The 16483-nt window shown below is 35.2% G+C and overlaps 1 protein-coding gene across 1 annotated transcript in view; it reads right to left on the bottom strand.

Moving 5' to 3' along the window:
• The window catches only part of BMP2K (BMP2 inducible kinase), a 142874-nt gene that overhangs the window by 72965 nt on the left and 53426 nt on the right, over positions 1–16483 (bottom strand). Inside the window, exons 3-5 of the mRNA XM_050791138.1 lie at positions 11413–11518; positions 2907–3049; positions 351–472 (exon numbers count right to left, since the gene is read on the bottom strand). Of these exons, the coding sequence (XP_050647095.1) occupies positions 351–472; positions 2907–3049; positions 11413–11518 (371 nt within the window). The remainder of the gene's footprint in view (positions 1–350; positions 473–2906; positions 3050–11412; positions 11519–16483) is intronic.

The raw sequence follows: 16483 nt of genomic DNA, 5'->3' as shown, positions 1-16483 counted from the left end.
AATTTAACTTTTTCTTAACAAGCACAAACCCTCAGTATCAGTAAAAACAAAGATGTTTAACTGAACTCAAGAATCATTTCAAACTCCCTTTAACAATTTCACTAATTACTACAGCTTATTTAACAAATTTCTTTCTAAATCTGTTCAAATGTAGACTAAAAAATCGGCATCTATGGCAAAACATATTTCCTACTGAGCTAGATCAGACATGAATTAATCAAATCTATGGCACAGAAATATTCCAAAGAAATCTATAAATGAAATACCTAAAATCTGTATTTACCAGTGCTGGTCAGAAACGAGTTAACTAAAATTACCATGACAAAAGTGCAATAAAGACAAATACTTACTTTTTAATTTCTTCTTCTACTATATTAACTCCATCTTTTTGAGGATTAAGAAATTTATTAGTGGCACTGCCAAAGTCACAAAGTACATAGTTCCCACCATCATTCAACAAAATATTTTCTACCTTAAGAAAAGAAAATCAATAATTAGTATTTTCAAAGTGAAAATTAACTTTTTACAACCATTGTAAAAAATGGTTATTTTTACAAACAGTTTATTTTTACACAATAAACACTGAACGGTCTATGCCATATACAAAAATATGTAAATATGTGTCTCATATATATATATATATATACACACACACATATATATATATATATATATACACGCACAGTACACACAAACATATATAGACATAAGATACCCAAATTATGAGGAAGAACAAATGAACGGGAGCAAAAATATACGATGTCTACTGCTTCTCTTACTAAGAACAGAGAAATGCTTCTTCCACCCCAGGTTGATTTGTACAGGGGCAAAGAAACCCTAAATCCTCCCTAAAACTGCTTTTATGAAAGAGAAGAACTAGTACCTGGCAGAGTCCAGCTTCTCTCTTTTACTATACTTCCACTTTTCTCCTTTTCTGACACTTTTGCTTCTCTATAGGTATAATGGAAACCACTGGAATTCCATCTTTGACTTCCAGTACCATTTTTATTTAAAATACTACACTGAAAAATACAAATTTGACTTAATTTGGAGATCAGGGTTGTAGTAACTAAAATAAATTATTATAGTCAGTTTCTTGAATAGTAAAATGTGGGTTCAGAGCCCAATCTGCTACTAACTAGTATATGGACCCTTGGACAATCTGCTTAACCACTCTTGTGCTATAGTTTCTTTATGTAAAATACGGACAATTAGAATATGAATCTGCCATATGGAACTGTAGTGAACATTAAATGAGTTAAAATATGTAAAGTGCTTAGAACAGTCTGGAATATGGTAAGCACCTAATAAATCACTATTACATGTTTTTTCACAATGTCTTTTATTTTTCTGATAGTCTTAGATAAATAATTCATTTATTTCCATTTCATCAAAATACTGTTTCATTATAACTTTTCTTCTATATTTCACGTTAGTATATTTTAAAAATTTGTACAAAATAAAGATTCAGAAAGAAATCTACTGAAAACATATATTTTTTACATATGTTTACACATATAAAAAGAACTAAGCATATAAAATATGGACAATACAAAATTATGCAGTTAAATGTTTTCTGAATTTAAAGAAGAGTCAGCTGAAGATATCAACTTTGTATGCAAAAAAATTAATTAACCATAATAGCACAAAAAATCGTATCAAATTATTAGGGGAAATGGAAAAGCTGCACATTCAAAAGAACTACACTGGTTATCCAAATTAAGGCCAGAGGCCTGCAGTTAAGCATTTCAATCCTGCCTTATCTCCTACTATCATAGGTTTTCTAGATGATATTTTCATGATTAACAGCCTATATTCTTAGTGACATTTTCTCTTTTATCTTACAAGCATTTTATAATAAAATTTCATAAAATTCTGTATAATCAGTCAGAACTGGGATTCAGTCATTCAATATTTATTAAGACTCTGCTGTCTACCAGGCACTATTTTAATTGCTTAAACACATCACTAAAAATGAAAAAAAAAAAAAAAAGTCTTGACCTTCATGGAGCTTACATTCTAGAGGGAGAAGGCAGAAAATAAATAACAGGAATAGTACATAAGCAAATTATACAGTATCACAGGAAGTAATACAGACTAATAAAAGGTACAGCAGGTTAGACTGCAGTGATAAATAAGGTGGCTCACAATGGGACTCACTGAGAAGGTGAACCTGAGCAGACCTGAAGGAGTGGAAAGGGTAGCCAGGGGACTATCTAGGCATAAAGCAATTCAGGAAGAGTAATTTTTGTAATCTCAGTGTTCTTGTGGGCATGAAAGAGGACACCTGTGGTGATAAATTATATCTCTAGCAATATAACGCCAGAATATTCAATATTCTTTGGGGACTTTTTTCAATGTAACAGGTGGGTACCAATATAAGAGGTCAAGAGTCCACAGACGATGAAGTGACCTTCAAGGTAACCACCACCAAATTAGAGAAAATAACAGAAAACTGTACTAAATTATAAAGAAATAGAAAAAGAGACCCACTTATGGTCTCCTCCAGTATCCCTTGAGAACACCTTGATGCTTAATATGGATTACAGGAAATAGGAGGAATGCTGGCTGAACTGAGAGACAATAGTGTGGACAGACGTTTAACAAATATCAGTGAAAATCACATTTCTGTTCAAACGAAACCTTTTAAAGAAGCCTACTATAGAAAACAGGGATGCAGGGTAGAAGGTACAAAATCTGCCTCCACAGCCACGCTAGAAATCCTCAAAGTCAAGTAAACCACAATTTCAAATCTACAGTCATTCTTTACATGACCTCAGGAAATGTAGAAGGGGAGGGAAAGACCAATCTCAAAGCTAGTTTTTACACTGATTTAGATGAAAATAGTCTAAGAACATTTTAACTCCAACTTATTACTTAATCCATAGGTATTCTAAAGTTCTTACCTTCAGATCCCGGTGAATTATTGGAGTCTTACACTGATGCAACCTTGCAACAGCTTCACAGGTATCACAGAATATCTGTAACACTTCTGGTTCTGTAAAACCTGTCTGTAGCTTCTTATTCATTTGATTCACTACCTGCCCAGCTAACCAAAAAAGTAATTTTGAGAGGACATATTTTTAATAAATAAAGTCTATTCACAAGCAAATTAAGAAATGTCTTTATGGCTTCAAGTAATGGGAAATTGGCTTTTTCATAATTCTCATGTAAGGATGCTTATTACATCATACTGTATTGATTCAATGACACATTTTTTCACATTTTACATTTCAGAGATCATCTTAAAATAAAGATCTTATTAATGCTATTGCCCACTTTTTTTTTTTTAACATCTCTGAGATCAAAGCATATCTTATAATACTGGTTTGAAGAAATAGTTATTCAACACCATACTATTTATGGGCTAAACAGTGGTGAACAAAAATAAGGTTTCTGTTATCACAGAATTACAGTCTAAAGGTAGAAGCAATCACACAAATAGATATATAGTAATAATTGTATATCATAACAATAATATGAAAGAACATATTATATAAGAAACCTAAATTTAAATTGTGAAGGAAGATGAGGAAGAGAGGGTATCAGATCAGGTCTAAGGAAGTGATACTTGAGATTGAAGGATAATTAGGAATCAACCAGGCAGAGACTTGCGAGCACAATATACTAGCGATAGTGAGTACTATGTACAAATGCCATCAGTTTAGGAAAGAGCTTCATGACTTTGAATAACTCAAAGAAAGCCAGTATGCTTTCTTTACAACTTAATGAATGCTGATATGCTCTAGGAAGCAGAGGAGACAGTAAGGTGAGATGAGACTGGCAAGGAAGACAGGGATCAGCCATATCTTAGATTCTATCTTGAGAGCCAAAGAAACTTCCTCATCTGACTTTCAAAAAAATTTCATCTAGGGTTAGGGGAATCAAAAGAGTCAAAATGGGCTAAGGGGTAAAGTCTATCCAGATAAGAGATAATGGACCAAAATAATTGACTAAAATCAAATTGCCACACATATACAATTAAGCCCTGAGAAAGTTACATATTACAATGTAGAAATTGATAGTCTAATAATAATTCTTAATTATTAACAAAAGGTTAATCATCATTATATTTTAAGAATGCAAATAAATATGTGATTCACACAGAAATCAGTCTAATAAAAATTGAGTTTGGGAATTCAAAAAAACATAAAGCATTCATTAACTTGCAACTTTCCTTTAACAAGGTTAGATAAATGAACATATGCTATTTTACAATCTATAAGAAGGTACATATAAACTTGTTCCTTTTATTATTACTGTCTAAGCAGTCTTGTCTTTTCTGAGAATATTTTTCTCATAGAATTTTAAAGCAAAAACAACATTAATTTTACCTATGAATCCCCAACTTTAAGAAAACTCAAGTGTAATTAGTTCAGATTATCTCAGAAGACTGGGGCACCTGACCATGCAGCAACTTCCACCACTCCCTCAGTTGGCAGACTCCCTGTCTTTTAATTAAACCCAGCCTTCTCTAGTTTAAGAATAATTAAACAAGATTTTTAAAAGTGCTTTCTTGGTATATATTCACATCCTTGAAATATCCTATCATAGCTAAAGAAATCATAACCTTGAACTCACTCCACCTCTTCCAAACTTCCAATGTTATAATAAGCAGAATAAACTTTAAACAAACTTTAATTCCCTTTCTTCTATCCAGAAACCTTTGAAGTAGAAATCCTCAATCACAAAAAAAACAAGTCCCCAGAGAAAACCAAAAACTATATTTGGGCTGAATTTCAAATGAAATCAATAAAATTTCATTACTCAAAATCAGAGTTTTCTGAAAATTAAAGCTTAAAAGAAGGTATTCTAATAAAAAAGGTAAAAAGTCAGATTTCGAAATCAAACATTATATACTTAACGTCTTTTAAAATGAGATGCCCCACCTTTAAACAAGGGGCTTGCAACTTAGCTCACGCCCGACCAATCAGGTAGTAAAGAGAGCTCACTAAAACGCTAATTAGGCAAAATCAAGAGGTAAAGAAACAGCCAATCATCTATCGCCTGAGAGCACAGCGGGAGGGACAATGATCAGGATATAAACCCAGGCATTCGAGCCGGCTACCCTCTTTGGGTCCCCCCTCCCTTTGTATGGAAGCTCTGTTTTCACTCTATTAAATCTTGCAACTGCAAAATAAATAAATAAATAAATATAAAATGAGATGCCTACAACTCTCAATTCTTTCCATATTTCCCAAAGAGGTATCATTTCCAAAACAAAAGCTTTTTACAACTCTGCCAAATTTCATCACTAACATTAAAAAGTCAACATTTTTCTAACCTCTTAAAAAGGTGTTCAACAACCTCCTCTGAGTACACATATTAACACTTAGTTTAAAAAAACCATAAATGCAACCTACTATTCCATTTAAATTTTGATTATGTGACTTTTTTTCTTTTTACAACTGTGATGGTTAATACTGTCAACTTGATTGGATTGAAGGATGCAAAGTACTGATTCTGGGTGTGTCTGTGAGGGTGTTGCCAAAGGAGATTAACATTTGAGTCAGTGGCCTGGGAAAGGCAGACCCACCCTTCATCTGGGTGGGCACCATCTAATCAGCTGCCAGCAGAGCCAGAATAAAAAGCAGGTAGAAGAACATGAAAAGACTACACTGGCTTAGCCTCCCAGCCTACATCTTTCTCCCATGCTGGATGCATCCTGCCCTCGAACATCTCTCCAACTGCTTCAGCTTTTGCGGTCGGACTGGCTTCCTCGCTTCTCAGCTTACAGATGGCATATTGTGGGACCTTGTGATTGCATGAGTTAACACTCCTTAATAAGCTCCCCTTTATATGTATATCTATCCTATTAGTTCTGTCCCTCTAGAAAACCCTGACTAATACAACAAGATTATTCAATTTTATCTGTAGTAGATTGCATTACTGGTCGCAAACTTTCAAACTTGACTTTTTACAAGCCCTTTGTCATGTAACTCTGCAGTTTGTCCCAATAAATGAGGCAGATAAATTTCCTGCTCTTTGATTTGGGCTCAGTCATGTGCTTTTCTTTGGCCAACAGAAAAAGGTAAAAGCATCACTGTCCTAGTCCCAAGACTAGGCCTTAAGAGGCCTCATTTGCTTCTACATGCCTTCTTATGTTTCTATCATCCACATGAGAAAACCATCCCCAGGACAGCTTGCTAGTGCCAGAAAGAGGATGATGGACACGTGAAGCAGAGCTACTCCAACTAATTCCAGCTAACCACTGTCATGTGAGTAAGCCCTGCCAAAATCTGCAGTGTCACCCTACCAAGCTAAGTTGAAAGCAGCTGGCCCATGGATACACAGGTGATAGATAATAAACGAATGTTATTTTATGCTATTGAATTTTGGGATTTTTTTAATTAAGCAAATACTAACAAATATATAATCCATGGGAACATACGTAGAATACTTCCTAAAAACAGACATTAAAAATCCATAAAGTTTCATAATTTATTCATGAATTATTCATAAAATAAATGTGATCAAAATACCAATAATGATTTCTAGAAGTCTGAGACCTAAAGTACATAATTTCTCTTTATACATTAGCAAATAAAGCAGTACCAAATCACAAATTTACAAAGACAAAAGATGATTACACTTGACAAAAGATGATTGTAAACACTGGATACCTAAAACCACGTAAGGGGATATGAGCTATATAACATATTCTTTTACTCTCTATACAGTTTTATCCCTACATAATAACCAATGTCTCTGAACTATATACATTATATAGGTTCCCTTACTAAAATGCCTTGTTAAACAATTTTATGTAATGCAATTAGCTGTTACAGAGGAACTAAGGGAAGAGTATTTAGTCCTCTATTTTTTGTCCCTCCAAATCACTCCTTCCCCATGGGAGAAAAAGGAACTTATCTAATTGATTCATCTGAGAAATGAGATTGCATATACTCCATTGAGAAAATTGAGCATACTCCATTCAGGCCTTCTGGATTTCTTCTATTAAGAAATAATTGCCCACTTAGAGGGTACAACTGATCTGCAATACATATAGTAACATTAGCAGGTAAAACATCTGAAGAAAACTTTGAACAAAAAAAGAGAAAGCATGGTTTGGCTGTGTCCCCACCCAAAGCTCATCTTGAAATCCCACATGTTGTGAGAGGGACCCATTCGGAGGTAACTGAAACATGGGGGCAAGTCTTTCCTGTGCTGTTCTCATGATGGTGAGTAAGTCTCACGAGATCTGATGGTTTTAAAAAAGGATGTTCCCCTGCACAAACCCTCTCTCTTTATCTGCTGCCATCCATGAAAGATATGACTTGCTCCTCCTTGCCTTCCACCATGATTGTGAGGCTTCCCCAGCCACGTGGAACTGTAAGTCCAATTAAACCTTTTTCTTTTGTAAATTGCCCTGCGTTGAGTATGTCTTTATCAGCAGCAAGAAAACGGACTAATACAGCAAGGAAAAGAAAAAAAAATAAAACTAAAATTAGCTGGGCACAGTGGTTCTGCCCTTAATCCCAACACTTTGGGAGGCTGAGGTGGGAGGACTGCTTGAGGCCAGGAGTTCCAGACTACCCTGGGCTACAAAGTGAGATCCCGTTTCTATAAAAAATTAAGAATTAAAAAACTGGCCGGGCATGGCCATGTGCACCTCTAATCCCAACTACTCAAGAGGCTAAGGCAGAAGGATCACTTGAGTCCAGAAGTTTGACGTTGGAATCGTATGGATGACAGAGTGAGACCTTGTCTCAAAAAGAAAGAAAGAAGGGTCAGGGGTGCAAAGAAAAAAAAATGGACACACTGAAATTAATATCCACAGACAACAAAAGATTTGCAGCTAAAACAAGAACAAGGTGTATCTTTTTCCCCAATATCCCTACATGGTAACAAGGTGTATTTCAGCAAAGAACACTGAGAGAACAAGAAAGAGTCAAGCTGGGAGTGGTGGCTCACACCTATAATCCCGGCATTCTAGGAGGCCGAGGCAGTGGATTACTTGAAGTTAGGAGTTCAAGACCAGCCTGGCCAACAAGGCAAAACCCTGTCTCTACTAAAAATACAAAAATTACTCAGCTGTGGTGGTGCACACCTGCAATCCCAGCTACTCAAGAGGCTAAGGCATGAATGAGAATCGCTTGAACCCAGGAGGCAGAGGTTGAAGTAAGCTGAGATGGCGCTATGCACCCTCTAGCTTGGGTGACAGAGTAAGACTATGTCTCAAAAAAAAAAAAAAGTCCTTGGAAATTAAAAATAATATAATAGGAATACAAAATTCTATAGGAGAGCTAAAAGATACACAGGAATGCTTCCAACAAAAAAAGAATAAAGACAATAAGAAAGAAAAGAAAATCAGAGGATTATCAATCTAGAAAGCTCAAAACATCTGAAAGAAAATGAGAAGTCCAGTAAGAGACAACTGAAAATGGAAGACAAAAACTCCACAAAAAGCATACCAAAAACAACAAACACTAAGGCGCATATATCTTGAAATTTCAATACGTCGTAGATAAAGGAAAGATTCAAACTAAAAGTGTCCATGGAGAAAAGATGTCACATGAAAAAATTAAGCAATCACAATAACATCAATTTCTCAACAACACTAAGAAAAAAGTGGAATGATATCTTCAAAATTCTGGATCAAAATTATTTCCAACCCATAATGTTTTAGCCAGCCAAAGTAACGATCAATGTGGGCACTGAATAAAAATATGTTTATATATGCAAGGTTTCAAAAATGCTTCTCCCAAAAATCCAGTCAGAAAGCTACTGAAAAACACACTCCTCCAAATTAGGGAGTGAAAACAAAGGTGTGGCGTAAGTAGCAGGGAATCCAAGACAGAAGGGAGGCAAAGGGAATTTCCAGAAGGACCGCTAACCGCTGTTCAAAATTAAGCACAATGATGTCTCCCCAAGAGGTGTTTTTAAAGGAAGAAAAAATGAAATCAACACAAATATTAAAATGTCTAAACATACTGCATAATTATTTGTATGTCTATTGGAAAATGTGGGACTAAAATATTAATATACATGAAGAAAATTAGGCAAATGAAAAACGAGATAATTACTAACTCCAGAAAAACAAAAAGTATAAGAAAATACAATTACAGACACCATTAAATGGGAAAATAAACACTGATTTGGTCCAAAACCTGAGCATATCTATACTAGAAGTAAAATTCCTATCTTTTCTTAGAGACAATATCTAAAACATCAAATCAAAAATAGCACTAGAAAATTTTCTTTCAAGAGCCTCCTCATGCACAGAATTACATACACACTTCCCTTGATTTTCTAAGTCCTTTCTCTTTTGTACCCTTAGGAAATCACTAAAATTATTGATTCTCTTTTATATAATGCAGTGTAGAAATATGGAAGTAAATATAAGAAACATCTCAAATATTTTAAAGGGACTACCTCTGAAGAGGGATGAGGCAGAAAGGTACTGATTTAGCCACAGCTTAAGAGAACTATTTGACTTTTTTTATTTTTTAGTTTTTTGAGACAAGAGTCTCGCTCTGTGCCCAGGCTGGAGTGCAGTGGCGCAATCTCGGCTCACTGAAAGCTCCACCTCCTGGGTTCACGTCATTCTCCTGCCTCAGTCTCCTGAGCAGCTGGGAATACAAGTGCCTGCCACCACGCTCGGCTAATTTTTTTCTTTTTTTTTCTTTTTTTTTTTTGTATTTTTAGTAGAGACGGGCTTTCACCGTGTTAGCCAGGATGGTCTCGATCTCCTGACCTTGTGATCCGCCCGCCTCAGCCTCCCAAAGTGGTGGGATTACAGGCGTGAGCCACCGTGCCCAGTCAACTATTTGACTTTTTAAACCATATACATAAATTACTTTGATAAAAATTTTAAATTTCATATACCGCAGAGCTTGATGATTTGAATACCGGATAACTATTTCTAAAAAATTTTTAAAACAAAATAATGCATTCCTCAAAAAACAGATATGATCACTCTTACTTTAAAATAAAATTTGCCCCTAAAACTTGAAGGTCATTTGATTCCCCTTTTAAGATGTCTTCTAAGTGACAATTAAATTTATCCAGGGTTATGATTATGCTTGATTCAAATATCTTTTAAAAGTCACAAGTAGTCAAGGGCTATGAGTAAACTCTAATCTAACTAAGAATTAGCACTATAAATGCTAGAATTCAGGAAAATGGGGTAGAAAAAAATGAGTATCTTCTCCTAAAAGAGATCACAGTACAGTACTTTATAGTAGAGAAGATATAAAGAAAAAACGATCGAGAAACATCTGTTTGTTAAATATTGTGTATGGAAATAAGTTACAAATACATCACAGTAGGCATTGTTACATTGATTCACTTCATTTCCCCCATCCTTCCCTCCTTAAAATACTGCAGTAAACAAGATCATACTCTCTCCAACATCATCATCATATCCCTCTTCCTCCTCAACCTTCAGGAAACTGTAAGAGTTCCTGGGATAGTAATTAACAATCATTACTGTCTGAAGAGAATGTAAATGTAAACCAGGGCTCCCTAGAACCACAACTGCCAAATATGGCTTGCAAATTTGTAGGAAATAGAATTTTGCCTCCACCTTTCCACACATTAAAATTTTAAGGCTGGGCACGGTGGCTCACGCCTGTAATTCCAGCACTTTGGGAGGCCCTGGCGGGCAGATCATGAGGTCAGGAGATCGAGACCATCCTGGCTAACACGGTGAAGCCCTGTCTCTACCAAAAATACAAAACATTAGCGGAGCGTGGTGGCGGGCGCCTGCAGTCCCAGCTACTCGGGAGGCTGAGGCAGGAGAATGGTGTGAACCCGGGAGGCAGAGCTTGCAGTGAGCCGAGATCACGCCACTGCACTCCAACTAGGGTGACAGAGTGGGACTCCATCTCAAAAAAAAAAAAATTAAATGTCAGGAATTTTTTTATGATGATGATGATGATGAAGGTATGCTACACAAGTATTTATTTTAAAATATCACATTAGGCCCAAATAAAATGTGATTTTCTATATTCTAATGTTTACAAACAACACCAAGAGACTACAAAAAACAGGTTTATATAGATCAAAATGCATCCTCTAAATTTGTTATATTTAATGTTTACAATAACATAGTAGAGCACTGGAAAAATCTTACAACATTAATATTGACACATTATGCTCTTCTTGGTTGGATTTCAAAAGAATTCTATGGAGAGCAAGAACTGTAACTCTGTACCTGCTTAGATTTCCTATTTTAAACTCAATATCACTTTTCTCATTCTGCATTTATATCATGCTCATATCATAATTGCAGCAACTATGACTAGGTTTTAAATAATGTTTTAACAATATTCCTAATGAGATAATGAAAAGTAAGATTACAATAAGTGACTAGAATAAGTTAGCAGCTGCCCTGGAAACAACAAAAGTATCTAGTAACCCATTTAAGGATAAATTTTTTATTATAATACAAATGCAAAAAATACTTACCTCGACAATATTCCATTAAGATAAGGACTTCCCATACATTATCACTAATTGAATTAACAGCACAGTCCAAATAACCCACAATATTTTTGTGACCAGATAGCTCTTTCTGGAAAGAAAAAAAAATGAAAACTGGAAAATGCACATTTTAGAGGTATAGAATTAGCAATGGTTTGAAGCCTAAATTAATGTAAAGAATTTGAAAAGGCAAGAATTAAACATGAGTATAGAATCTAACATATTTCAACCAAGAAAAGGCTTCTATGGTTTCAATAAAAAGTTTACCTGCATGTGACTGTAATTTTCTAACAGACAAATATGAAAATTATTTTTAAATTCAACTCTGAAAATGGTTCATTCAAAACTAATAGTTCCCAAAAGTGTACAAAGAACTTGAGAATAAAATATTAGAACTTTTATATTTGATTTTATCTAAAAAATAAAATAACTAAGCTCCAATAACAATTACATTCTCATTTGTTGTGCCTGCAACATATTGCAATTTACGTGTAGCTATTACATGAATTTATAGATACATGCACTTTTAACTAAATAACCTATAAAAATGACCAAGTGGCTAAAAAGATTTCTAAAAAGAAACCATAAAGATAATGCTAATACAAATATACGGAAATAAGAAAATGAAAAATCTGAAACTTTTGCGTCTTTAACAAGATAGTCATCAGTATACAATGAGGTTAAGAATAATAATCTAGTCTGTTCTACTGGGAAATTTAAAATCAACTATTAAAAATATTATTTAAAATAAATTTACATCAACTATTATTAGCAACAAACCTAGTTTTAACTATGCAACGTAATTTGATATAAGGGCTAAGGGCTACTGAACATGGGAATTATTTATAAGGAAGTATACATAATGGGGATGAATCATCAAAAAAGTTGACAGACCACCATTATAAAGAACTAATCTCCCTAAAAAAATGTTCAAAACCATAAGATTTGAGTGTGCTGCTCCTCATATATGATATCTCTCAAAATCATACAAATTATATCGAAAGGAAGAGAGAAGTCTTGTACAATAGTACAAGACTATAATATCTCTACTCAAGTTAGAGAACTTAGTCTAAGCTTCTCCATTATCTTGAGGTAAATCTTTTTACCCTTCTAGCTAATAGCCTTACTTTTAAAAAAGTAAATGCCAAAGCCTAGTCATCTCGAATCTAGCTAAGGAATACAGAAAATAAAAGCAGAATTCAAAAAAGTCAGATTGTGCAAATGCACTTATTTGCTAACAAAAGGGATTGTAATACGTGTTAGTAAAGACGTTGATACAAAATAAGAAATCCCCCTCCTAGCAGGTGGATAAGTAGGACTGACATTAATAACAAGTGTTGGCAATAACATGGAAAAAGACTTTCCTTAGAACATAAAATGGTTCAGCTGCCATGGAAAATAGTCAACATAAACTACATATGACCCAGCAATTCCACTCGTAGGTATATACCCAAAACAACTGAAACCAGGCACTCAAGCAAATAGATGTATGCATATATTCATGGCAGTATTAATTATAATACCCAAAAGACAGAAACAGCCCAAATGCTCATCAAATAATTTTTTTAAACTGCATCAACAGATGAATGATAAATTGTGTTACAGTCACATAACGGGATATTATTCAGCCATAAAAAATAAAAATACTATAATTATGTGAATTTCACTTCAACAGTCTTCAAATATACATATGCACCTGTGTGTGTGTTTGTGTGTAAGCACTCAAAAAACCATGAAGAAAGAGAAAAGAAGATGAAGAGGAGGGGAGAAATGAGAGGACAAGGAATAAGAACAAGAACAAGAAACCATCCAGAGCACTGAGCATACGCAATCCTAGAAAAGAAGGAAATTTTTATTCTACTTTTTTTTTTTTTTTACTACTTAGGCTAGTTAAGTTAGAGTCACTGAAGTTTTTAATGGCCTATGAAAATATTTTTCACTTTTCCTAATATTTAAAAAGAAGTTTTCCCTTGTTGAAAGATGTCTTGCTATTAGAGTTCACAGAAAAACAATCAACGTTAGAGCATGATATTAAAAGTGAAAAAGAAAACTAATTGCTGTTTGTGAATGAAAACACATACAGTGAATGCACAGGAACAGTAAACACAGAATTCAGACAGTAGGATTTTTTTGGATAAGGAGAATAGCAAAGGTGTACCTCATTTTATTGTGCTACATTTTTTAAAGTGGTACTTTGCTTTATTATGCTCTGCAGATACTGCATTTTATACAAATTAAAGGTTTGTGGCAATCCTGCACAGAGCAAGTTTATAGGCACCATTTTCCCAATAGCATGTGCTCAGTTTGTGTCTGTCATATTTTGGTAATCCTCACACTATTTCAAACTTTGCCATTATTATAACAACAGTTATGATAATCTGTGATCAGTGATGGTTGATATTATTATTCTAATTGTTTCATGGCAACACAAACTGTGTCCATATAACACAGTGAACTTAATCAATAAATGTTATATGTGTTCTAACTGTTTCACCGGCTAGCCATTCCTCAGGCTCCCTCTCCTTGAGGTTTCCTACGTCATAAAATACAACAATACTGAAGAGTCCCACAACTCTTGTTTTAATCAAAAGCTAGAAATAGTTAAGCTTAGTGAGAAAGGCACATGGAAAGCCAAAGAAGGGCAACATCTAAGCCTTTTATTACACCAGTCAGCCAAATTTTGAATGCAACGGAAAAATTCTTGAAGGAAGTTAAAAGTGCTACTCCCATGGACACACAAATGGTAAAAAAGCAAAACAGCCTCATTGCTGACATGAAGAAAGTTTCAATGGTCTAGACAGAAGATCAAGCCAACCGCTACATTCCCTAAAGCCAAAGCTTTAACCTAGAGCAATGCCCCAACTGCCTTCAACTCTATCAAGGCTGAAGAAGTAAGGAAAGCTGCAGAAGAACAGTTTGAAGCTAGCAGAGGTTCGTTCATGAGGTTTAAGGAAAGAAGCCATTTCCAGCACACATTAAGTACAAAGTAAAGCAGGAAATGCAACAAGTTATTCAGAAGATTTACCTAAGATAATTGACGAAGGAGGTTACACTAAACAATAGATTTTCAATGTAGACAAAACAGCCTTCTATTGGAAGAAGATGCCATCTAGGATTTTTAGAGCTAAAGAGAAGAAATCCATGCCTGGCTTGAAAGTTTCAAAGGACAGGCTAACTCTCTTGTTAAGGGCAAATGCAACTGGTGACTTTAAGTTGAAACCAATGCTTACTTGCCATTCCAAAACTGCTAGGCCCTAAAGAACTACGGTAAACCTACTCTGTTCTCTATAAATAAAACAACAAAGCCTGAATGACATCACGTCTGTTTCCAGCATGGTTTACTGAATATTTTAAGCCCACTGTTGAAATCTACTGCTCAGAAAAAAAGATTCCTTTCAAAATATTACTGCTCACTGACAATGTACCTAGTCACCCATGAGCTCTGATGGAAATGTACAAAAAAATTAATACTGATGGCTGGGTGCGGTGGCTCTTGCCTATAATCCTAGCACTCTGGGAGTCCAAGTGGGACAGATAACTTAAGCTCAGGAGTTCACGACCAGCCTGAGCAACATGGTGAAACCCCATCTCTACTAAAAATACAAAAAATTAGCCAGGTGTGGTGGCACCTGCCTATGGCCCCAGCTCCTCAGGAGGCTGGGGCATTAGAATCACTTGAACCCAGGAAGCTAAGGTTGCAGTGAGCCAAGATCACACGATCACACTCCAGCCCTGGACAACAGAGCAAGACTTCATCTCAAAAAAAAAAAAAAAGAAAGAAATTAATATTGTTTTCATGCCTGCTAACACAACATCCATTCTGCAGCCCATGAGTTAAGGAGTAATTTTAACTTTCAAGTCTTATTATTAAAAAATATGTTTCTTAAGACTATAGCTGCCATAAATAATGACTTATCTGATGGATCTGGGCAAAGTATATTAAAAACCTTCTGGAAAGGATTCACCATTTTAGATGCCATTACAAACATTCGTGATTCATAGGAGGAAGTCAAAATATCAACATTAACAAGAGTTTGGAAGAGGCTGATTCCAATCCTCACGGATGATGCTGAGTAACTCATGACTTCAGTGAAGGAAGTCACTGCAGACATGGTAGAAACAGAAAAAAAAAAAAAAAAAAAAAAAAAAAAAAAAAAAAACTAGAATTAAGTGGAGCCTAAAGATCTGACTGAATTGCTGTGAAATGAGGAGCTGCTTCTTATGAATGAGCAAAGACAGTGGTCTCTTGAGATGGAATCTACTTCCTGGTGAAGATACTGAGAACACTGCTGAAATAACAACAAAGGATTTAAGAATATTACACAAACATGGTTGACAAAGCAGTGGCAAGATTTGACAGGATTGCCTCCAATTCTGAAAGAAGTCCTACTGTGAATAAAGTGCTATCAACCAGTATTGCATGCTACAGAAAAAGCTTTCATGAAAGGAAAAGTCAACTGATGTGGCAAACTTCACTGCTGTTTAAAATCCACTTACAACCAGTGTTCCATTATTGGAACGCTAAGCATGTGCGAGTTATTTATATCCTACTGCTCAAGGTCATTGCCAAGGTCTGATTTTTCACTCATGCAAAAATTCAAAAAATTGCAACCTCCAGCATAAATGGGTTAAGAAATTTCCACAGCTACCCCGCCCCTTCCTTCAGCAACCACTACCTTGATCAGTCAGCAGCCTTCAACATCAAAGCAAGACCCTCTACCAGTAAAAAGAATGCACTTTGCTGAAGGCTCCAGTGATCATCAGTTGTTTTTTAAGAACATTTTTAAATTAAGGCATATACCATTTTTAAGGCATAATGCTATTGTACATTTTATAGACTACAGTGTAGTGTTGTGGTGTTATGATACTATATTGGTTTTTGTCCACAGTTCCTGCTTCATAACTCCCAAAGCCCTAGTCACAGTCTTTTGTCATAATGTTGGGTGTCTTAGGCCCCAGGAAGTAGAAACTTTCTCCTGCCCTCCTTTTACCTGCCCCAAGGCAGGACTCTAATCATTCCCCATCTTTCTGATTGTGGGTCTTAAAACCCTCCCCA

Source organism: Macaca thibetana, chromosome 5 (genome assembly GCF_024542745.1).
Source record: "Macaca thibetana thibetana isolate TM-01 chromosome 5, ASM2454274v1, whole genome shotgun sequence".
Taxonomy (NCBI): Eukaryota; Metazoa; Chordata; class Mammalia; order Primates; family Cercopithecidae; genus Macaca; species Macaca thibetana.
This window is presented reverse-complemented; position numbering and strand designations above follow the sequence as displayed.